This window comes from Drosophila suzukii, chromosome X (assembly GCF_043229965.1).
Source record: "Drosophila suzukii chromosome X, CBGP_Dsuzu_IsoJpt1.0, whole genome shotgun sequence".
NCBI lineage: Eukaryota > Metazoa > Arthropoda > Insecta > Diptera > Drosophilidae > Drosophila > Drosophila suzukii.
In genome coordinates, this window is record NC_092084.1 from 13,581,483 (window position 1) to 13,605,752 (window position 24,270).

General features: G+C 37.3%; 1 protein-coding gene across 1 annotated transcript in view; it reads left to right on the forward strand.

Annotated features, from left to right (window-relative positions):
* Window positions 1-17,908, forward strand: part of nAChRalpha3 (nicotinic Acetylcholine Receptor alpha3) — a 108,494-nt gene extending 90,586 nt beyond the window's left edge. The window contains exons 7-12 of the mRNA XM_036820618.3: window positions 4,160-4,328; window positions 10,224-10,360; window positions 11,561-11,707; window positions 11,778-11,870; window positions 13,334-14,342; window positions 16,988-17,908. Of these exons, the coding sequence (XP_036676513.1) occupies window positions 4,160-4,328; window positions 10,224-10,360; window positions 11,561-11,707; window positions 11,778-11,870; window positions 13,334-14,342; window positions 16,988-17,188 (1,756 nt within the window). The 3' untranslated portion in view covers window positions 17,189-17,908. The remainder of the gene's footprint in view (window positions 1-4,159; window positions 4,329-10,223; window positions 10,361-11,560; window positions 11,708-11,777; window positions 11,871-13,333; window positions 14,343-16,987) is intronic.
* The last annotated feature ends 6,362 nt before the right edge of the window (window positions 17,909-24,270 follow it).

Below are 24,270 nucleotides of genomic sequence, written 5' to 3' on the forward strand. Positions count from 1 at the left end.
ATGCAACGGAGCGTGTTTATGTTAGTTATTAAAATTCTATTACTTACTTTGATTTCTGGTTGGCCCAAGTTCGAGTGTCTTGAGGGAAGGAGAGATAGTTGCACAGAGAAAAAAAAATGTAGATAAAAACTGCCTTAAATGCAAAACAGAAATAAAACTAAACGTTTCCCCTTTTCTTCATAAGCCCCCTTTTTTTTTGCTAGTGGCAGTTTATAAATATTCAAAAATATACATATTTTAGTTTGAATATTTTTCTACATTTTTCAAAGTGCATAGGAAAAACCAGAATTGGAGGCATAGAAAACACTCGAAAGCTCATAGAGAACTTTTGGCTAAAAGTTGTTGAAATCAATCAAGCGTTGAGACCTATCCTCCCCCGAATTTTCCTCGGATTTCCTCCGATTTCCCAACGACTTCTAGGTGGCAATGGTAGTGCTATTCCTTCTCCACCGCTTTCTTTATGTCTTCGTTTCTTTTTTTATGTTGCCAATCATTTCGTATTTATGCGTTTGTTCTTTGACTCCAATCAGCAAGCTGTTTCCCCTTCAATCCTCTTCGGAATTCCCCGTTGTCAATCAGCGATTTGACCATTTTCGGTCACTTTAGTGCGGTAACCCCAGCCCAGCCCCAAAAAAAAAAAAAAACACAGGAAAACCTCTCATTTCCCAAATACGTGCCGAGCTCTCCATTCAATTTCACTGGAATTTCACTTTTCTTTTTTTTTTTTGACCACCCAAACGCAGAGGAGGTTGAGCCGGTTGGAAATCTAAATAACATTTGATTTAAAATCTGTTTCACTTGAAAATCATTCACCAAGCGCACACACAAAGGCTGGGAATGAGGGAAAGTGGAAAATTTGTTTGGCTACTGTCGATTTTCTTTGGCTTTGAGCATTTTCTATGTACTTTCACTTTGGTTGGCATCGAATGTAACAAACTTAAAATACTTTGTATAATTTTTAAGGACAATATAAGCTTCAATTTTAGTTTTAATTCGTTGGTTTAAAGCATATTTTCCTTCTCCTAAAAGAAAAGAGCTCTTAAAAGTAAAATAAAACAAAAACATTTAAATTATTTGGTATCCTATACGTATACTTAATATTACGTATACGCCTTGTGGGCCAAATATGACAAGGATTAATATTACGCATACGCCTAGTGTGCCAATTTTTAGAATGATTAATACCTACTCTTGCAATAAAAGTATGAAAACAGGGTATCAACGACCTCGACTACTTTTTGTCTGGTTTTGTACACATTTCCATTTCGGTTTCCTTATCCTTTATTACGCATACGCCGCGTGGCCCAACGCATTGATGAATTGTTGCCAATTTCGGAATTTCTGGAAGAGGGATGTGTTTGTGTAGGGGGTGGGGGGTTCCCCCTTGTGGGGGTGTGGAAATATGGGAGTGCCATGTGCCATCGAGTCAAATCAAACTGAAGTTTTGCTGGTCTTAGCTGGTATTTGTTGTTGTTAGCGTTCCGGTCTTTTCTCTATTTGGATCTTTTTTTTTCTCCTTCTTCTTTTTTTTTTTTGCCTATGTGGCGCCATCTTCCGGCGCCGTGTGTCTGTGTGAGTGTGTGTGGAGGCACGCGTGTTCTATTACTATGTATGTGTGTGTGTGCTTTCTTGCCTATTTTATGATTTATTGTGTGTTTTCCCATCGTGGTTGCTAACCAAGTAACCAACTAGCCAACCGAACCCACCAAGTCACCGAGCTTATTACACTGACCTTTACACGTACTAAACCACCCACTCAACGCCACCCCCCATTTGCCAACTTAAGGGTCTTCTTTCGAAGTTTTCTGTTTTTTCTGTGCGCTTCTTTCTTTTTTTGGGGGCAAGTGTCTCTGTCAGAACTCGTGTGTCTCTGTCTGCAGGGACTTATCTTTAAGAAGTGAAGTGGGGTGGGGGGAGGGGGGGTTCAGAGTGGGTCGTAGCGGGAATTCCCCGTTTTCGGACACTCCATGGCCTGTTGACCAAAGCTCACTTCAGCAGACTTAATCTGTGGCCATATTACATTTTTCGCATTCGATCGGAGGACTTTTGGGAAGCCAAGTGAGCTGAAGGATATTGGGTATTAGGTTTTTCGCCCACTTGTGTTTTGTCCAATTTAAATGTCCTTTTAATGGACAAAGGCATTCGAATCGTTGGGTGTAGGTGTTTGCCTGGTGATTTAAATATTTAATAGATTCAATTAAATTCGATAAAATATTTACAATAATTTAGTATATTATTTTTTGTTTAGTATTTTTCGTTATTCCACCATGTACCTAAATAAAATCATACTTAGAGGAATTTTATAAGCTACTTGGGCTTGTTTAAGATGGATGGTGTTAGGGAGAAGTGACAATTTTAGTATTATTGAGCTCCTCTTTAAAAAATAACTTTATTATATCTCAGTATAGTATGTTTTGGTATTTTTTGTAGTGTGCCCATTTACCAAAATAAAATCCCATTTAAAGGAATTTTATAAGCTACATGGATTTGTTTAAGCAACATTTAAATGTAGAATAGTGTCAAGAAAAAGTGACAAATTCGGTATCATTTATAAGCACCCCTTTAAAAAATAATTGTACTATATCTTTTTATAGTATTTTGTAGTATTTTTTCGTTTTTCCCATTTAACACAATAAAAGGAATTTTATAAGCTACACGATTTAGATATTTGCTTAGATGTAGAATAGTGTTAGGAAGTAGTTATTATTTATGAGCACTCCTTTAAACAATAACTTTATTATAACTGCTATCTTATTTCCCCCCTCTCCACCCCCTCCTTTCGATCCCTTTCGAGTGACTGACACTTGGAATTGCCTTGGCAAATTATATTTTATTGCTGCAGCCATCAAAACTAACCCACAAGATGTTGGCCTTCAATCCCGGAATCCCTGGCCCACACACACACACACATCCTCGATCCTTCTGACATTCTGTGTGCCTATTGCCACATACTTCATTTCTATTTGGAGGGAAGTCAACTGCCACAAACAGTTAGTTGCCCGCCGGCCACATCCTTGTCGTTATTGTTGTCCTTGTCGTTGTCGCTGTTGGTATTGGTGTCCTTCCCCCCGGCTCGCCGCCATTTCCCACGCTTTATCCCTGCTCCTTGCCATGTTTATTATTTATTTACAATATTTTCTTTTCGCAAGCCTCTCGGAATTATTGATGGCCCGGCAATATACCACAGCGAAATGTTGAGTGGGGGGGGGTTACCCCTTTTTTTTGCCCGTCAGTAACATTTTTTTTTTATTTTCGTGTCCTTCCACTGGCAGCTTCTGTTCCAAGAGTTTTTCAAGTGAGTCGAGGGCGGAAAAAAAAACACAACCAAAAGTCCACTCGACTCAATTTACAAAAATTTTCTTTCTTTTTCTTCATTACTTTTTTATATTCTTCTGGTTTTTTTTTGAGAGGCAGCCGTAGTCAGAGATTATTAACTTTTAAATTATGCATTGGTCCCAAAGAAGGAAAAGGGGCAAAAATATAAGAAAAGCTCAAAGACTGAATTACTGTCGAACTGATTAACGCAAATGGATTAAAGTTTCAAAGGGTTAGTTCAAGGAAAAACTTTTTCAGTGGATTGGTTTAAAAAAAAAAAAATTGGTTCCTATATCTTTGAAATGTTTCACTCATATTTTTACAATCTAAAAAATATTGACTGAATTGTATAAACCTGAAAATGTATTTACTAACCACCTTTAAATTTTAATAATATTTGTTAATGTCGACAATATTTTATCACTGAAACTACACTTAACTTTGTGTATCTCACAAATATTATCCGTATATTTAAGAGTTTTCAAGTCACTCCCTGACGATTCGCAGCTACGCAAAAATACACAGAACCATTTTGACACTCAGTTAGCAGTTAGGCCAATATTTTTTCAGCATTTTACAATATTTATCATGCGGCCGATGATTTATGTGATTGGAGAGCCATATATCTGCGGATATATGTGTGTTTATGTAAATAAATATAGGTTTTGGGTGCCACACACTGCGGATGCTGCAGCGGCAGCACCACAAAACCAAAAAAAAAAAAAGAAAGAATACCATCCAAATAAATATCCCCAGCCTGAATGAACCTTAATAAATATTTACGCGCTGCGTAACAATTTGCCTAGCTCATACTCCATTTGCCGCCGTTTTAATTTATTCGCAGGAACGAGAAGTTCTATACGTGCTGCGATGAGCCATATCTGGACATCACCTTCAACATCACGATGCGCCGCAAGACCCTTTTCTACACGGTCAACCTGATCATCCCCTGCATGGGCATCAGCTTCCTCACCATACTCGTGTTCTACCTGCCATCGGATAGTGGCGAAAAGGTGAGTCCGGGGGTATCCAAAGGTCGGGAGAAATATCTGAGGTCGGGAATTTAACCACTGACTTTATTATTCCCAACTGGTTCCTTGGTGGGATTATATTTGAGAAAGATATACAGTTTTTCTGGGATACCTATGTTTAAGAACCCATCTTTTATATAAACTATATATTTGAGGCCTTATAATTCCCAACTCCTTTTTCTGGACTAACAAATTTGAGCCCTTTAATAATCTTAAAATAATAAAGAGAAGTTCCTAAAGTTTAAAGAAAACATATAATACCAACTCTAAATCCTTTTACACAAATGTAATATTTTTTGCCTTATAATTCCCAACTCCTTTTTCTGGCCTTACCAAAAAATGTAGACTCTTGAGATTTATATATTATTTCAAACAAATCCCAACCTTTTCTTCGGATAATCCTTAAAGTATAGAGAGACAGTTCAAAAGTTTTAAGAAGATATTATTTAACTGAAACCAGCTCTAAATCCATTTGTTGGCCTTATAATTCCCAACTCTTTTTTCTGGAGCAACAAAAAATTCCACTCTCTTGAGATTTATGTATTATTTCAAACGTACCCCAATCTTTACGTCGGATAATCTTGAATTAATAAAGAGACCATCTCAAAGTTGTAAGAAATTATACCCTTCCATTCAAGTTCTTTAAAATCTGATTTTAAAAGCAATCATAAATCCTAATGTGTTGTAATGTATGATATATTAACACACAATTAGAAATGTAGAAAAAATAGCTAATTGGAATTTAACAAAACAATAGAACTCTTTTCCATTTATTTGCTATAGTTTTTATTGCGCATTGCGATTGATAAACGGGTTCAATTAATGAGCTAAAGTTTAATTAAATCAGTCGCAATTGTTGCGGCCCGGCCGTCTAAAAGCTTTATCTTCTGCCAATGGATTTATGCTAATGATACACATGTTATTGCATTTATCCATAGTGAAATTAACCATTAGAATCAAGTTCATCCGCAGCTGAAATGCATTAGCTTGAATATAGCATTTACCATTTTTGTTCACATCTGCTGCCATTTTCCCCGCGCTTTTCACCATGCTTATTTTTTTGCATTAAACCAATTGCCATAATTTATTATCAGCTCAGCCCCGCGACCATCCGCTCAAAATGTGCTTTTAATTAAAAAGCAAAGAAAAAAAAAAAGAATAATAATTTCACACTCAAATGAAAATGAAAATGCATTTTAACATTTTATTCGTTTTGATTTCAATTTTTTTTTTCCATTTTCGGGTGTTCTGTTTGCTCTTTGTTTTGTGTGAGTGTGTGTGTGTGGATGATGTTTTGTATGGGTCTTTTTTTCGACCAGTTTGCCATCATTTAAGTTTGAGTAAATAAAATTACACGATGTATTCAATTTAATGCGAACAAAAGGCCGGCGCATTTTTTTGCGGTTCTTTGGCAATTCTTTTGAGGGAAAAGGCCAAACGAAAATGAAAACACGAAATGGCATAATGCATAAATATAAACATTTACATGCTGCCTGGGACTTATGAATAAATTACGGCCAATTTTCAAAATAAATAAAATGCAAAAATAATTTGTGTGCGCAAGCGGTTTGTGGATTACTGATGCTGATGCCGATGCTGATGTTGATGCCATCCGACATTTCCACATCGCTCACGGAGCATAATTTATGTTATAAATATTGACAGCGCCGGGCATTTGATGGGCCATCCCAGCAGGCATTATGTAAATTCCCGATTCGCGTGTGCATTATCGAGTTAAGAGCGACCGATTCGACGAGTACTCATCGAATAATACACGCATTAAAACGAGCTGTCACGTGAAAACGACGTATTTCAACGATATATTTCGGTTGGTAGTTATCTAAAACGTTTTAATTGCTGTCGGTTTAGTTGAAAAGGTGTAGATACGAAATAATTAACGGTTAAAAATATATTTAAATTCTGGAAATAGGTACTAACATGTTTGAAAGTTGGTCATATTGGATATAAAAAAAAATAAAACTGTCACAAAATTATTATTTTTTATAAGTTTAAAGAAAGGTTAATAAATATTCAAGCCTAGGTTAAATATTTATACTAAAAAACAAAAAAAAGAACTTGTATACTTAGAAAAGTACTGAAAAAAAGAATAGATGTGAAATTGATGTGTGAAATTAAGAACAACTTATTCTTAAAAAAAACTGAGGTGCAGATTTCTTAAAAATTGATTTATAACAGAGTTCTTTTTCTTGTATCTTAAAAAATAATAGATCTGTTTAGGAAAAATAAATATATTGAGAACCTATGTAGCATTTTTAATTCAATAACATAAACTATTAATTTTTTAATCTTTATCGCTTTGAATTTCTATCAAACTTAAGCAGTTAAGTTTGCACCTGCATTTACCAATATTTATTTTCTAGAACCTAAGCTTTCCTGGTTCAATAAAAATAATCAATTCAAGCGTTATTATTTTGCCAGGAGATTTCCCGCTCTTTTTGGGATTTTGCCGTGCTTGTTTTTTGTTTATTCTTGTTTGACTTTTACGATTTGTGCCGAGTGGGCACATTTCATTGCACTGTTGTCCCTTTTATGGCCATGCACGCACACTCACCCGAACACACACTCATACACTTAAACACTGACACACGGAACTGGCAAATATTTACGCCTAAAAGCAGGCAGCGAAATAAAACAGGACACAAACTGCGGAACTGCGGAACTGCGAACTGCGCCCGAAATTCCCGCCACTGGCCGGTCTGCAGTTAACTGTGGCAACTCTGGCACGTCCATGCCCATCCTTTGGTCCTGTTTGGTCCTTTTGGTCCTTTTGGAACCCCGTGGCCGAAGTTCCAGCCCCGCGATGGCATCGGAATTGGAATTGGAATTGCCAATTTACATGCATATGCGCCACAACGCACTTCATTCATGCAATTGCCGATTGCGGCAGTGTGGAAAGGAGGTGGTCAAAAACGGTTGACGCACACTCGCAAAAAATACTCCCGCCCCTTCGATTATCAATCGGGATTGGTTTTATTTACCCAGATTTAATTTATAAGTCAAACGTAGCAAAAACAGACCAAAAAGGTAGAAAATAAAGCGGAAATAGTACTCAGTGATATGAAACAGAACCGATAAAGCTTAATCTCTATTTGGTATGTAGATATTTTGTTACTGTTAGATTATTAAATATTCCGATAAATATTAATATATTAACACATTCATTAACAGATTTAAATACACCCTTCTATATTTTAAAGATCTTTTTAATGTTTCAAAAATGTTACTGATATTATTTTTTAACGAATAGTTTCAATAAAATTATATTTTATGAAAAAAGCCATTAGAGCATTGGTATGGAATAGGTTTATAAGCTATTTAGAGGTCTTAGTAGCATTTATTTTTATGGCCAACACTTTATTTTTTCTGTGCAGGAAACGAAGGGCTACTTTTCCAATACTAAGTAGCCGCACTGTTCCCAATTTCCCTCCGTTTATTTGCATCGTATTTTTATGGACGAAACAATTACGTTTTACGAACAGAGTCCAGATTGAAACTGGCCCATCAGTTGGGATAACCGAACCATCCAGTTCGGATCGAACCCAACCCAGCAGAACCGAAATCGTAACCGAAATGCATTTGGCCACCTTAATTACACCGAGCATTTGCATAAATAATGAGCAGGTCGCCAGTGATGGCAGCGTGAGGCGATTGCATGGGGATTTCCCCATATTCGCCATTTGTAGCATCTCTAACACTTCCAGCCAATGGCATTACCACACTGAAAAAAAATTACCTTCTAAATAAAATCTTTTTTATTTTATGGTTTTATTTGTATTTGATTTTATAGCTACCTAAATAAATAAACAACTTTTTTTTTATATACAATTTTTTGTAACATATTGTATTGATAATAAATTCATGGGAATATTTCTTTTGGTCTTATTATTTTGTGATACTTCGATATATTTTTTTGTCTTCTCCCCTTTAATTATCTCAGTGTACTTTTAGTGGAAAGGTCGTGGATGCTGGCAATGGATTTGCTTGGCAAGTTGTAACCTTAATTAGGCAACGTCACTAATCGCTTTACAAGCGCTGGGCCCAAACTAAGGCTAATTATCATAAAATCATTAAGCATCGAAAATTTATGCCGCACACAGACGCACACACACACAATCGCATTAAGAGAGAGGCACACACACATAGGCAGACAGAAGAGAGGCTCAAATCGAGCGTCTCATTTTCGACATTTAATTACTTTCTGGAGGCACACACACTCATGCACATCGAACCCATACAAACACACTTCATTACAAGCAGCTTAGGCATAAATAAGGTGAGCTGCCACGCCCACTTCCACCCACCCACCGCCTCCTTCCACAAATCATTTTTCGCCTTATTGAGCGCCCTAAAAAGTATGCCGCGTTTTCGTTTTCATTTCCATTTCCACGGGAGGGGGGGTTTTCATTACCCCCCACCCCACCTCCAAGCCCCCAATTTTTTCTTTGGCATTTTCGGCATTTTCCATTGCCTTTGCATATGATTTGTTGGCCAGCTTTTGGCAAGGCCGCAATTGCCGGCTGACAAACCGCTTTTCATACGCCCATTGCCCTGGCTCATTATTTGCTTGCGATGCCCGCTTAGGCATTCTAAATCAATTTGGATTTGTGGCCCAATTGCCAGGCAAAGCGAGCGGAATCTTGGCGATTGTCTGCCACTGGAATTCAAATACGGGAATACAATACCCACAGTTCAAAACAAATTAATGAGCTGAGTTAGGGGAGAATTCTACTCAGTCTACACATAGTAACATACCTATATTTAAATACTTTAAAGTAATTACATTAAATCCAATTTGAATTTTGGGGCCTTGAATGTTTAAAAAACATGGGAAATATATATAAATTTGTAAAGTTAAGGAGTAACCAAAAAAAAAACCAACCAAAAACAAAAGAAAAATCTTCACAGATACATAACTCGAGTTTTTTTTGTTATTTATTATTCGTAATGAATAAATGGTAGTTAATTGGCTAACCAACAAAGTCTATTAGCCACCCATCTAAACCAGAAAAGGTTTAGTCGATTTTGCCTATTAATTAACTATGTCAAACGTAACTTTTTTCCATTAATGAACTATACGATAAGCCAGCTTAACTTTTATATATTTATTAATTAATTCAATCGGCTTAGATGTGGTCCCTGTTACAACAAATTAATTGTATTAGCTTTTGTAACTATTTCATGTAAGTTAATAAGGCCAAACTGCTTATGTAGGTGTTTCTACGTTAATTACTTAATCCTAACTACTTATCGTTTATATTAATTCATATTTAATTTATTCAATGTCCGTGGTAATTAATTTTTCTAAATATTTAATAGGAAAATTAGCAAAAATATTTTTAACTAGTCTAGTATGTGTGCTGAAATGTTTCTAATACATATTTAATATTATATTTATTAAAGCAAATTTACTGAATAATTATGGGTAGCACAAAAATAATTAAAGTTGAGTTTATCCAGAAAAAATAAATGTTTTTAATAGATGACAATGTAATCGTTTAGGGAAGTTCGAATTATTAATTTCTTATTTTAATTCCATCCATAATCGATGTGTATACCCCTGATCTCGTTACTATTAAAGCCAAGCGGGACAGCTGGAAAATGTTCCATTGTGAAAAAGAGCTTAAGCTGCGTCTGAGCAATATTTATGCATTATAAATGAGAAACCTTATCGGGCCAGGAGTTTCCCGTTGTTGTTCGCAGTTCGCAGTTGTCGCTTCTTTATGGCGCTTTAGATTTTCCGCTCGACGTGCAGCTCAATTTGCCACGCCCCTGGCCGCCCACCTACTTCCTGACCCACCCCACCCTTTGTAATATATATATATATATATATATATAAGTATCTACGTATACTTGCAGGTCTCATTAAGCATATCCATTCTGCTGTCGCTCACTGTGTTCTTCCTGCTCCTGGCGGAAATCATTCCGCCCACATCGCTGGTGGTGCCGCTGCTGGGAAAGTTCGTGCTCTTCACCATGATACTGGATACGTTCAGGTGAGTCCCCTCCGATTTTTGAACGATTTCCCCATCGATCCACATAGCCAAATGTGCCAAAAGCGTCCCAAATATGCTAAAGTGCTTAATGCAGCTCTAACAATTTTAAAAGAATTTGTAAATTAAAACTATAATTTAATCTCCAGAAAGATTATAAAGCATTTACTAAATATATACCACATTTTTTGAAAAAAATAATTATTCAGGGAACTAGTTTTGAAAAAATACTAAAACAAGTTGGTATTTTATTTGTATCTTACATACTAAGTTTAAAACATACTGAAAATGTACATACAAGAAAATTGAAGTAAACGTTTATAAATTACTGCAATTCAAAGTCATATCTATTTTTAAAGAATCTAAAATGCACCTAAATATGTTTTGTGAATCTTTGAAAACATCCAAATATGTAGTTAAAAAAGTTTTTCAAAACTTGGACCGGTGTTTTGGAAAGTTTTGCAAACGGTGAAGGAAAATAAAACTCGATTCGGCAGCCGTTCGACTTTGCTTGGCTTAGTGCCACGCCCACTCCCACCGCCACCGCCTCCCGCTGGGGCCCCATTAAATGGCTGCGGCAATTTACAGTCATTTGCCACGCCCACAAGGCGGCTGGGCCGGCACACCAAATGATGGCCGCCTAATTGTTGGTAAACAAAAGTCGACTGAGACCGAGAGTCGGAGTCTGCCAACAATGGAATCGCCAGTGGCGCAACAGGACCTCGCCTCAAATGATGTAATTAAGCCAGGCAGGACACCCTCCCCCCCCCCCTGGTCCTTATCCCCCCTCCCCCCTCCCCCCTCCAGACCCCCTCGTATTCTTTTCCAACGCCTTGGCCAGCTGCTAATTAGACGTGGGCGTCGAAAGTTAATTACCCAGACTAAGAGAGCAACTCACTTAAGTCCTTTCTGCATGTTTTCTCACCACCACCACCCACGCATTTTATCCTTGGACAACTCTTCTGCAGAGGGTACATAATATAGTGACACTTTATCATACACTTTCACATAATAATGTTGGCTAAATGGATGATAAAGTGGGAAAATCAATTCTTATAGGTATATAATATAATATTTTTAATACAATTTGCCTATCTTAAGAAATCATAATTAAATTTAAAGAAGATCCCTACTTATATGTTTTTTTTAATACTGAATTTTATACTAAGCCCCCTTTGAACCCCTTAATTTCTCTCCGTGCAGCATCTGTGTGACGGTGTTGGTGCTGAACATCCACTTCCGGTCGCCACAGACCCACACGATGGCTCCTTGGGTGCGGACCGTGTTCATCAACCAACTGCCCCGCTTCCTGGTCATGCGGCGTCCGCTGTACCCGATCAGCGAGATGATGTGAGTGTCCCCGATTAGATATAGATATAGGGTATCTATAACCCCCAATGCCGCCTCCTCTCATCTACAGAAAATCCTCGCGCCGCCTTATGGTGCGCACCTGCAACGGACTCGAACTGAGGGATCAAATACCACCGCTGCCACCACCGGTGGCCTTGTCTCGGTAAGTTTTAAGGTGGCTTGAATTGGAACCACCTAAAATCTGAATATCGTATTTTTAAGAAAAATCTAAGCCCTGTTTTTTTGCCAAAAAAATTCAGATTTTTGGCTGCCAAAATAAAACTAAAAGTCAGAATGAGAAATGTCATACCTCGTTGAGCTCGTTGTTTAATTTCCAATCGATTGGCATTCAAACCTGAAAATCTTCAATTTTTGCCAATTTTCGAAAAAAAAATTTACAAAAATGCAAAAATTGGTCAAAAAATAAATTTTCCTAAAAATGATAGGAATCGTTAGCATATTTAGCAAGCTGCTCAAAACAGTCAGTCTTTTTGCTGTACGCCTTGATTTGACTGAATAACGAATGAAAAACCGGAAAGAAAAGTCGCATTTTTGACTAAAATCTGAATATCGTATTTTTGAGAAAAAATCAGGGCCCTATTTTTTCGCCATAAAAATTCAGTTTTTTGGCTGTTAAAATAAAAATAAAAGTCAGAATGAGGAATGTCATACCTCGTTGAGCTCGTTGTTTAATTTTCAATTCATTGGCATTCAAACCTGAAAATTTTCCATTTTTGCCAATTTTCGCAAAAAAAGGGATCTAACCCCGTACAAAAATGCAAAAATTGGTAAAAAAAAAAATTTTTCCTAAAAATGATAGGAATCGTTTGCATATTTAGCAAGCTGCTCAAAACTGTCGGTCTTTTAAATGTATGCCTTGATTTGGCTAAACTACGACTGAAAAACCACTAAAAAATGAGTATTTTTGACCAAAATCTGAATTTCAAAAATAACCGAGCTACCCCCTTACAAAAAATGAAAAAATTTGTCAAAAAATAAATCTTCCTTAAAGTGATGGGGATCGATAGCAATTCAAGCAAGCTGCTCAAAACTGTCGGTCTTTTAGCTGTACGCCTTGATTTGGCTAAACTACGACCGAAAAACCACTAAAAAATGAGAATTTTTGACCAAAATCTGAATCTCAAAAATAAACGACCTACCCCCTTACAAAAAATGAAAAAATTTGTCAAAAAATAAATTTTCCTTAAAGTGATAGGGATCGTTAGCAATTGAAGCAAGCTGCTCAAAACTGTCGGTCTTTTGGGTGTACGCCTTGATTTGGCTAAACTACGACTGAAAAACCACTAAAAGATGACTATTTTTGACCAAAATCTGAATCTCAAAAAAAACCGAGCTACCCCCTTACAAAAAATGAAAAAATTTGTCAAAAAATAAATCTTCCTTAAAGTGATAGGAATCGATAGCGATTGAAGCAAGCTGCTCAAAACAGTCGCTATTTTTTTTGTAGGCCTTGATTTGGCCAAACTACGATTGAAAATGAGTATTTTTGACTAAAATCTAAATCCCATTTTCCTTATAAAAAACAGTGCTTTAATTAGTAAAAATAAATTAGTATTATTATTAGCACTGCATAAGAATACTTTTAAATGTTTCTTGATGTTTCAGCATGCACCACAGCCCGAAGACGACATCGCGGAGCACCTCGCCCCACCTGCAGCACCGCGTGCAGACCTACAACCTGATGGACGAGTGCAGCATTGGCATGGGCGGCGGCATGGGGGGAGGAGGAGGTGCCTCCACCATCACCGGCCACCTGAGCTCCCTTTATCCGCCGACCATGTCGACGGCCAACCAGCAGACCTCGACCACATCCTCGCTGATCGATGCCCAGTACCACAATCAGTACCAGCAGACGGGTGGCTCGCTGCTGGACCACCCCCTAACGCCCACCAAGTTCCGCCAGATGACCTCGACCTCCAGCCAGACGGGTCAGAATGGAAATGGGAGTGGGAATGGCGGTGGCTATGGGGGTCATAACCAAGGTGGGGGCGGGGGCGTGGGTCACCTGTACCGACAGCAGTCGAGCTGCTCGGCAAACTTCTCACCACTGCCGCAGCACGCCCACCAGGCGCACGCCTCCACCACCACCAGCGATCTGGGCATGGCCAATCCGAATGTGATAAAGTCCACGACGACGGTTAACTCGGTGGCCACCGCCTCGACGCTGGCGGAGTCCTGCTGCAGCGGCACCATCCAGATCCACCAGGGCATGGGCGCCGGGGCCGCTTGCCAATCGTCGGAGCTGCTGCACCACCAGCAGTTGCACCACCAGCAGATGCACCACCAGCAGCAGCAGCAGCAGCCGCACCACCAGCGACCCACCACCTCGGCAGCGGCGGCAGCAGCAGCAGCGGCAGCCGCCGGCGGACCCAGCACCTCGGCAGCGGCAGCAGCTGCGGCGGCGGCAGCGGCGGCCGGAACGCCACCACCACCGCCACCGCCGGCGGGCGTCTGTGATATTCTGCCCGCCTGCCAGCGCGAGGGCGGGCCGCACTGCTGCTCGGGGCGTGGCAATGTGCGCCAGCGGTGGCACACCTGCCCGGAACTCCACAAGGCCATGGACGGGGTCACCTACATCGCGGATCAGACGCGCAAGGAGGAGGAGAGCACAAGGGTGAGTAACGCCGAGCAAAATTACATAAGATAGAACACACCCCAAAGCCGACGAGCTTTTGCCGGCAAAAGCCAGCGGTCCACAAAGTTTAGACACCATTAACTTAATAGAAAAAAAATGCATATTACAAGAAGATCTGTTTTAAAATTAATTTCAAAGAAATATATGTACAGTGTACATTTTAAAGACAGAAAAAAAAATTAATAAGATATGATGCTCTTTTTGATAAAATGTTGTAAGCTTGCCACTACGAATTTTAAAAAGAATTTTTCTCAGCATCCACAGTTTTATTCAACTTTTTCATATTTATGCCTTAGCCAATTTAATATGGTTTCTTGGAAACTCCTATAATAGCACCAATAACTTAAGTACATTTGAACATTTCGATGATTTGGCCAATTTTCTGGGGAATTCGCTTTAAAGGAACCGTTTTTTATTTTTCGTCTCCCAATGGAGAAATTATTTTACTTGCTCTTCAGGAAGGCCGCAAGTGCAGCAACCCACTGAAAATAAAGAAAAGGAAACTGAAAAGCCGGAAGAAAAAAACAAATGGCCCCAAAGCCGCTTAACGTTTGGCTGCGACAGAGAGGAAAACACCTGAGAAAGAGACGGAAACTGACACCGAGAAAGAGACAGAAACTGACACCGAGAAAGAGACAGACAGTGTGGATTTTGATGTTAATAAGCCTGGCGCAATAAATTAGAGCGGCCTAAGGCGGGATTTATTGGCATGTCGATAATCGATGGCCAGAACTCAACCTCAAACTCGAACTGGAGGCTCTAGATAGTCGAGATACCTTGGCCAGTACCCAGTTGTTGATGATGTCCGACTGTCACTGGCTCTGCCCTTTCGTTGACCTTTCCCGCCCGATGTCCTGGTGTCCCGATGTCCCGATGTCCCGGTGTCCCGGTGTCCTGGTGTCCTGGTCTTCATATGTGTGTCCGTGGGGCATCCTCTCTATGGGCGGACTTATGCCGGCTGCGCCAAAAGTTTTAATGACTTTTCATGCGCCTTATTGAGCAGCGACTACGGCCATGTCCTGCCATCGTACACTCAAGAAAATTCCATGCTGTTTGCGGAATATTAGAGAACATTTTTTTATACATTTTTATAAAAGGGTTATAAGGAAAATGTTTTCTCATTTTGAGTTTTTGCGACATATTGTACTGTTTGCCTAATGTTTTATATGACTTTCCCTCCGTAAGTTCGTTAAGTAATTTAGAAATGTTTTTAAATCAGAATAGCTTATTTTTTAAAAGTAAAACACCTATTATTTGAAAACAGCTTATTAAAATTCCTGGCGATAAGCCTTCCCACTTTCAAATATTTAAATATTTATTAAATTAACATAATTTAGATCCGAGAAGTAGACAAACTTATTTCTTTAAGTGCAGCCTTGTACGCCTGGTTGTTCGCGTAGTTACGAGCATTGCTGTTGCTGCTGTCCTCTCATCATAATGAATGTTTTCTTGTGGCATCTAACAAAATGCCAATAAAAGTATTTTATTAAAATTACGCACACATTCAATCATTATTGGAATGTCCTGCCGGGCTTAGCGGTGGAGGCGTGGGACTGGGACTACGACTGCGACTTCGACTGGGACACTTGGACAGAACTAGGGCACCTCCGGACGGGAATCGTAGGACAAAGGACACGGGACACAGGACTCAGGACACAGAACCCAGTGGCAGTGTTGTCAATAGTAAACTTCCAAAAGTAGCTACAATGAGCCGCCATAAAGTAAAAGAGTTTATTTTAGCTTTAAACCTATTTTTTATAGATTTAATTATAGATTTCTATTATAGATTTGTATTTTTATCAACACTTTATAATAACTGTATATAAAATTAATAATAATAATATACATATTTAGTTCTAAAAAATAGTAGAGAAAATTTTTAAATATCAGAATTTTTTATAAGTATTGGAAAATAGTGTTAAGCTATTGAGAAATGGTCAACATTCTAACTCTCTTGGTCTTACTAATATGTATTGAGTTCTCTGAAATATTAGAAAATACTGTACGTTTTAGGATATTAGAAAATATTTAAGAAAAAATGAATTTTTTTAAATAATGGGAAAAAGGTGACTTTTTAACTCTCTTATTTGGATATAAAGTAGCCAAGTTGGCAGCACTGCGGGATCGAATGCTGAGAAATGCGAGACAGCTTCGGCGGCATTTACATTGAGTGCGTGTCATTTGCGCCACGCCCCCTGGGCGATGGAAGGCGGTAGGATGGGAGGCGTGGCAGCGGACTGACGAGGGAATTAGTCGCAAGACGCGTGGACAAAGTTGAACATATTGACTGGCTTATGAACTTCAGGCCCAGCGAATGAATATCGAATGAATGCCAATTGAAAGGGGAAAATCTTGTTGGCTTAAAAACGGAATGGTGTTTAAAGACGCCACACTTGTAGCATTATGTCTCGAAAATTAAAATACTATGTAATAACAAGTTAAAAATGAATTTAAAAAGTTATACTAAATATAAAGGTTTTAATACAAAGTCTATATAAATTTATAACACAACATAGGGGACCAAAATGATTATAAATAATTATTTTCATGACCATTTAAAGTACTTTAGTATTTTTAAAGGTCTACGGTCATACTTATAATAATTAAGCCAATTTCCTCAACAGGTGAAAGAGGACTGGAAGTACGTGGCCATGGTGCTCGACCGCCTGTTCCTGTGGATCTTCACAATAGCCGTGGTCGTCGGCACCGCCGGCATTATCCTGCAGGCTCCGACGCTCTACGACACCCGGATGCCCATCGACATAAAGCTATCGGAGATCGCCTCGACGACGGCCAAGCCCAATGTGGCCAGGCCCGTGTTGTAAGCGGATCGATAAGTATCGATCTATCGCTCGATCGATATCCAGTATTCCGGCGAACACACACCACACACAGTCTGAAGAAGCCAACAAAAGCAAAACACAAGTAATGAATGAAATTCGCATTTGTTTTTTCTTTAACCAGAGAGAGAGGGGATACAACAAAATAAAAAACAAAACCAAAAAAATAACCACAAAAACTTGTTCCAAAAATAACAGAAGCGACGAGGAGAATCCAAGTAACTATAACTATAATAAATTGTATTTGTTGTATACATAAAAGGTATAACTAACTATAAATAATTTGTACACTAATGTTTAAACAGGCAAACGATGCTAAACAAAACGGTTTTTTTTCTAGGCAACGTAAATGAACAGAGACAAAAGTGACGAAACAAAAAGTAAAAACAAAATAATTAAGTAAACCAATTCAACTGAAATGAAGCGCAAAATAGTATGCAACAGATAAATAAATACAATTTATGGTAATAATTGAGAGCGAAATTAAATTAGTGAAATTAAACTAGCCTAGCCAAACATCAAGAATAACGAAAAAAGAAAAAGAAAAAAAGAAAGTGTATTTGTTGAACAAGAAAACCAAGAGAAGGAGAACAACATTAGTTAGCTAAGCGAACCAAAATAAAGGAACAGGAAAAAGCCAACAAAAAAGGCATATGTATGTATTTGTATGTATGAGTGCACCGAGAGAAAGCGGGGAAAAGAAAAGGAAATTTTGTGATTTAAGAAAGTTGTCTTCTGGAAGTTTTAATTTTGCACATATAGTTTAACTTTACTTACCTTTTAAAACAGAATTTAATTTCTTTAAGGAAAGGAAAGTTTTCCAAAATATAAAACATGATCTTAGTTTTCCTTAAAAATATCAAGCTATTTTGAAATTTAAAAAAATTCTAACTTATTTTTAAATTTATAATAAATCATTTATAGTTTGAACTACATATAATAGTAGGATTCTTGCCGAGAAGAAAGCCTTCCTAAATTATGAATTCTTCTGTTGGATTCTTTTTCTCCGCGTGCATGAGTGTGTGTGTTGCCGTATGTGTGTGACTGCAAATGAGGCATGCAAATTAGTGCAAATATACCGAGAGAATGTGGAAAGAGGAAAATGGGGGTACCCCCGTAAATGAAGCCCCCAGGCCCCGGAAAATCCGGAAAACCCCCTGCCCCCCTCCACGATTTCGCCTTGGGGCAATTAGTTAGCACAAAGCTTTAGTTATTATGCCCAAGTGTATGTGGGCCTCTGTGTGCGTGTTGGTGCGAGCGCATGTGGTTGCATAGTAAATAATCGCCATTAGAAATTCAAATTCAATTTTAGCGCTTGCACTGCCTAATTGGCAAAAAACGCGCCCAAGTTGCTCACGTTTCTTTCAGCCGCCCAATTAACATTTCCCCCCCCCACACTCGCCACCGCCCACACTCATAAATTATGCTAATTTCCAGTTGCATAATTCACTAAAAACAAAAGAATAACAACAGGGGGAAGCTACCTGCCAAATAAAAAAGGCAAAGACACCAAAAGTTTCCTTGGCCTTCGCATTTTTTTGCTGCTGTTATATGGCGATTGCTTTATTTGCAGCCCCGTTTATTTGCTTTACACTTTTTATTGCTCATAAAATCAAATGATGCCTGATTAGGGGGAGCCAACACAAAAAACAACAACAGAAAGGACATCGACAGCGGGGAATTCCCCTTTTTTGCAGCAAACAAAAAAGCGGAAAGTTTAAAAATGTACGCAGCTTAACATAATTCTGTTAACTGGGGAAATTTTAACAGCCGACAGGTGACAGAGGTTTCTTTTTCGATATTGCAGCCAAGAGAAAGGGATATTTTCTTATTGATTTGTGCAATAAATTAAATTAATATTTACATTTGCTGAGAACTTAAAAAAATAATAGTTGAATAATTGTACATTTTTGTTTAAAAAAAAAAACATTGTTTTATTTGAAAAAAGCTTAAGTATATATTTGTTTTATAAATATCCTTGTATACAAAAATATTTACTAGTACTAACTTCAAATTTTAAATTTGGTATATTCCATTTCTTAGTTTAAAAAAACCCCAATTTTGAATGTTTTTGGTTGGAAAAAATGTGGTATTTCTTAAATCCTTAAAGATTATATTATTCAAAATGTATAATATAATATTTTAAATTTATTTTTATATTTTACTAAAATTAGTTTTATTAAATGATATATATTTTTTGTTCGCCTGGTCTGAAATTATTGCCGATGCCAACAAAAACCACATTGCGTGTGTCGTCAGAAGCAAGTGTCAATCACAGTCACCGCACTGCAATTGTTCCCGCCACGCCCCCTGGACCGCCACTCCCCCCTCCCCCCTGGCCCAGCCCACAGCCCCCGCCCATATCACACACACACAACACTTTTCCAGTTTTTAATTAAATGAAATGCAAGCGAAGAGTTATTGCAGACAGTGTGCCAGAGGGAGATGGGGCGATGAGTGAAATGCACACAAAATGAAAAGCCATTAACGAAATATTATATCTGAAGATGGAGGGAGTGGCGATGTCAGCTGAATCCTGTTTGGGATATAAAAACCACACCAAATTCACAAGTTTTCCTGCACAGAAAGAAAATGATCTTATTATTTATTTAACAAATTAAGCTTATCATACAATGTTAAACTTAATACTAAATTTCCGAGCACTGGCTGCGGAGGCCTTCGACGAAAATGATCTTAAATGGGGTCTGTATATAAAACATATGCCTAAATACAATCCATTTAAAGCCTTTTAAAGCAAGAAAAATATCCTTAGCTTCGTTATTAGTGTTTTTTATAATATTTTACAAAGACATTTTTTTAATTTGATCTTAAAAATGACACCTTTAAAATGCATAAGCATAAATAGAACCCATTTATAGAACATTGATCTTGAAAATAATCTCTATAATAAGGCATATGCATAAATGAAATCCATTTATATCCTCTGAAACAAAAAAGAAAACTATTTTAACTATTTAAATAAAACATTTTAATATTTTGATCATAAAAGTGATCATTATAAAAAGCAAGTGCATGAGTACAACCCTTCTATAGCTTCTCAGATACAAGAAAAAGATATTTTGTTCCGTTGCTATTTTTGTTTTTATTAATTTTACGAAGAAAGTTTTAAAAAATACTTAACACCAACACTGCATAGAGCTACAAATTAATTCAAATTAATTTCCTTATTTATTTTTTTATTTAAGGAACCAAAAAGATCTCTAGAAAACCATTTATTTTACAAAACTGTATAGTATCTATACATTTTCTTCCTCTGTATCTTTGATGTTATTTAAGCACAAGCCATTTAATAGGTTACCCCCGAAATATAGCGCGTCCGAAGTGAAGAAGAAGTAAATCTGGAATGGGGGCAGTTGGAGACCGCAAATCATAATTGTTGCGGACACACAAGACACAAGAAAAGCAAATAATGGTGGGGGAATATGGGGTTTTGGGAATTCAGGGAGTTGTGTTGTGGAGTGGATGTGGATGGGGGTGGTCAACTCCTCCCCAAAGTCGTAACAATGCAAACTGTGTGGCCACACACACACACAAAAAGGACATTAGCCCTGCTCCTTTCTGCTTTTGGCTGTTGCTTTTGCTTTGCTTATGCTTTTTCCTTGCTCACACTTTTGCTTTGTTTCATTCATTTGAAGTTGTTTTCCCTTTTTCTTTACTTTTTGGCCGCCAATGAGCGATGCGTATCAGCAGCGAACGTGGCCAAGAATTCGGTCTATTTGTTTGTTTTCACTCCTGCGGCCTAAATGTATTTACAGTGGAGTGTCCTTCGATGGCAGGGAAAATTAAGATTACCTGTTCATAACCGATTCGCAAAAAAACCGATCTCAAACCGTGTTACTGAAAAAATCCTGCTATAGGCTCTTCATTTTTTAAAAAACAACCGTAAACGGTGTTAAAGTAAATAATTCAGAGCTGTTTGAACTATTTAAATCAATGTAATCCTCTTGATTTTCCAAATCCTTTTTCCCCCAAACCATTCCATTTAAATTTTAAATTAAAGCTTAGTCCTGTTACAAAAAATAAAAGATACCCCATAGCCAAAGCCTATTGACAGGGCCGAAATAAATAAATAAAAAACTGGGCCATGGCTTAGCCGGAAATATCCATCATTGAGCATTTCCCACTGTACCGGCATTTTATCTATGGGTCCGAGTTTCGCGTGGAAACTGCGCCCCCGAACGCAGTGGGCAATACAAAAGCAATCATAAAGTTATAGCCCGGCCGAAACAGTCGCTATTCCGCGGTACTTCCCCTCGGCCAGTTGGCCATTTCCACTGCCGTTCCCGGTTTTCGGTCCAGTTGCTGGCCAAAAACTCGTAGCAGAAACCAACTTTACACCCTTGGGCGACATTTTCCACCAGGCAGCCTTTTCCGCACCCACATTCGAAAATCCAACCAACACCATCGCTCTAAAACAGTGCTGATTGCTTGTCTATTTTTCAGGCAGTTATGTTAGGAACCCCTAGATCAAGTATACGGAATTTTGTTATATTTAAGACTTTAGTTGTTTAACTATTGGGGTATTATAAAAACGTATTTAATTTCTGTTTGTAATTGTTATTCTGATATTATTATAATAATTCAGTTTGATATTGAAAAAAATATATTATTATAATAATTCAGTTTGATATAAATAATTATCATAATAATTTAGTTTGATAATTTTTACAATATCATTATAATACTATTTAAAATATTTTTAGAATATATGGGCTTATTAATGGTCATAATATAAATATTTGGAAAATAAATATTTAAAACAACATTATTTTTTTCAACACATTTTTTATAAATTTAAGAAATCTATATATTATTTTATTTACTGTTCAATACCGTTGTTTTATTTAAATCTTTTAGTATTATTGGGGTAACAAATGGATTTGCTTTTCCCATTTTTAGCAACATTACAAATAAATAAATAAATTTAAAATGTAGACAATTGTTTTAATAATTAATTAAAGATCGTCATATAATTCTTTTGTTTCTTGAAACTTCCTATATATATGGCTGGCATCACTGGTCCCCGCCCATAACCTCCGAACACGCTTTTCCTTTCCCCATTTTCCCGTCCCTCATATCATTTAATGTCCTATCTGTGTTTCTGCTTCTGTTTTCGCCCACCTTTTTGGCTCAATAAGAGCGGCGAATTTATTGCTTGCTAATAGGAAAACAGCCTCCCCCTGGAATTTTCCGCAGGACCTCCATTTTCCCAGACCCTCTCCCAAAAAAAAAAAGGAAAACTGGTCAGGAGGACAAAGTTTGTCGACATTTTCTGTTTCTCCCCTAGAGCTAAGGAAAAATATGTTTTCAACATAATTTCATTCATTATATTTGGATTGTTATTGTTGTTGCTTGGCTGGCCGTTGATGCTGCTCATTTTCAGCAGGCTCATTATCGGCCACGCCCCCAAAGGCACACACACACACCTTGGGCGGGCATTTTGGCTAATTTGAATTTGATTTCATTCGGAAAGTTTGCCGTTTTTGGCATTTGTTCCATGGCGCTGTTTTGATTCGTGCGACAAGTGCAAATGATTGTATTCGTGAGTTGATTAATTGAAAATGAATGCGAGACGGGGGGAAATTGATTTTCTTTTCTTTCCGAACTTGGCAAAAATAAAACATTTCTGACCCTATTGAATTTTCCAAAAAAAAAATTCTAAGAAAATTATCTCTAGCGAAAATATGAAATATAAAAGTCGTTTATCGACTTTATTTTCAAATTTTCCTTTTTTCCTAACCAAAATTCAACGAAAACAAGGATAGAACATTTTTGGCCCCAAAGAATTTTCCTAAAATTCGCCAAAAAACATCCTTAGCACAAATGAAACGAACCTCTAAGGTTTCACAGGAATAAAAAATATAGATGTTCCATATAGGGATTTATGGCCCAAAATCTTTCCGAGTGCATGAGTGTGCGTGTGTGTCATATATATCACTAGTCACTAAAAAAAAACCAAAAAAAAAAAATATGGGAAAAAACAGGCGTTGAAGAAAACATAATTAACACATATTTATATGGAAAATAGGAGCAAACAACGGAAAATCAACTCAAGAGACAGAGAAACAAAAGTGTAAAAATGTTGAGATATTTTTTACAAAACAAATTGGGCAGCACTAACCAAATGCCAAAGGGGTCAAAGGGGTTAGACCTTGGACACATTGATTAAACTCGACTTTTTGGGGTCGCTACCATTTGCCACAAGACATTGTGTGCTCCAAACAGTTTATACATAAACGCATAGATATATAAATAATTATATATATAACGATATTTGGGATCGGGGGCATTGTGGGGCCGGCGAAACTAACACTAAAATTATAAACGATAAACAAAAATCGCATAAAGGAGGACATTTTTTTTAGAACGTACCTTTAACAGAACGATTGAGAAGCGTTCACGCAGAACAACTAACACTAATTTTAAAGCATACATTTAATGGTAAAATTAACATTAACATTAAACTAAAACTAACAGAAGTCATTGGATAAGCGATATACACTGCAAAGAAAAGAAAAAAAATTAGCAAAATTGTTTAAAAACGAGCGAAGCAAAACCAAACACGAATTGAATTAACTCTTAAGAACATAACAAAAATGAAAAAAAAAACCAACAAATGAACAAGACATTAAGAAAAGATATTTAAAGAAAGCAAAGAAAAAAAAAACTATAAAATTATACGATTTACAACACTAAGAAAAACAAATAATTGTAAAAATAGAGAGAACTTTTTTTTGCTCAAAGCCAGGGGGCAAATCCCTCACCCTCATTCACTTTCCCCAAAAAATTAAAAAACACAAAAATAAAATATATTTCGCGGCACGTAAAAATTTGTTCGTCACGAATGTAAGCCACAAAAATCCAACACAAAAACATTTTCTAAACAACAAATTTGCAAGAATTGGCCAACCCAAAACCAAATAATGTTTAAAATTAAACTAAAACCAAAACGACACGCAAGTAAAACCACAAAAAGATAAGAAAAACATAAGAAATTATAATGAAAACCAAAACTTAGCTTCTAGTGAAAGAATTTTTAAAACCAA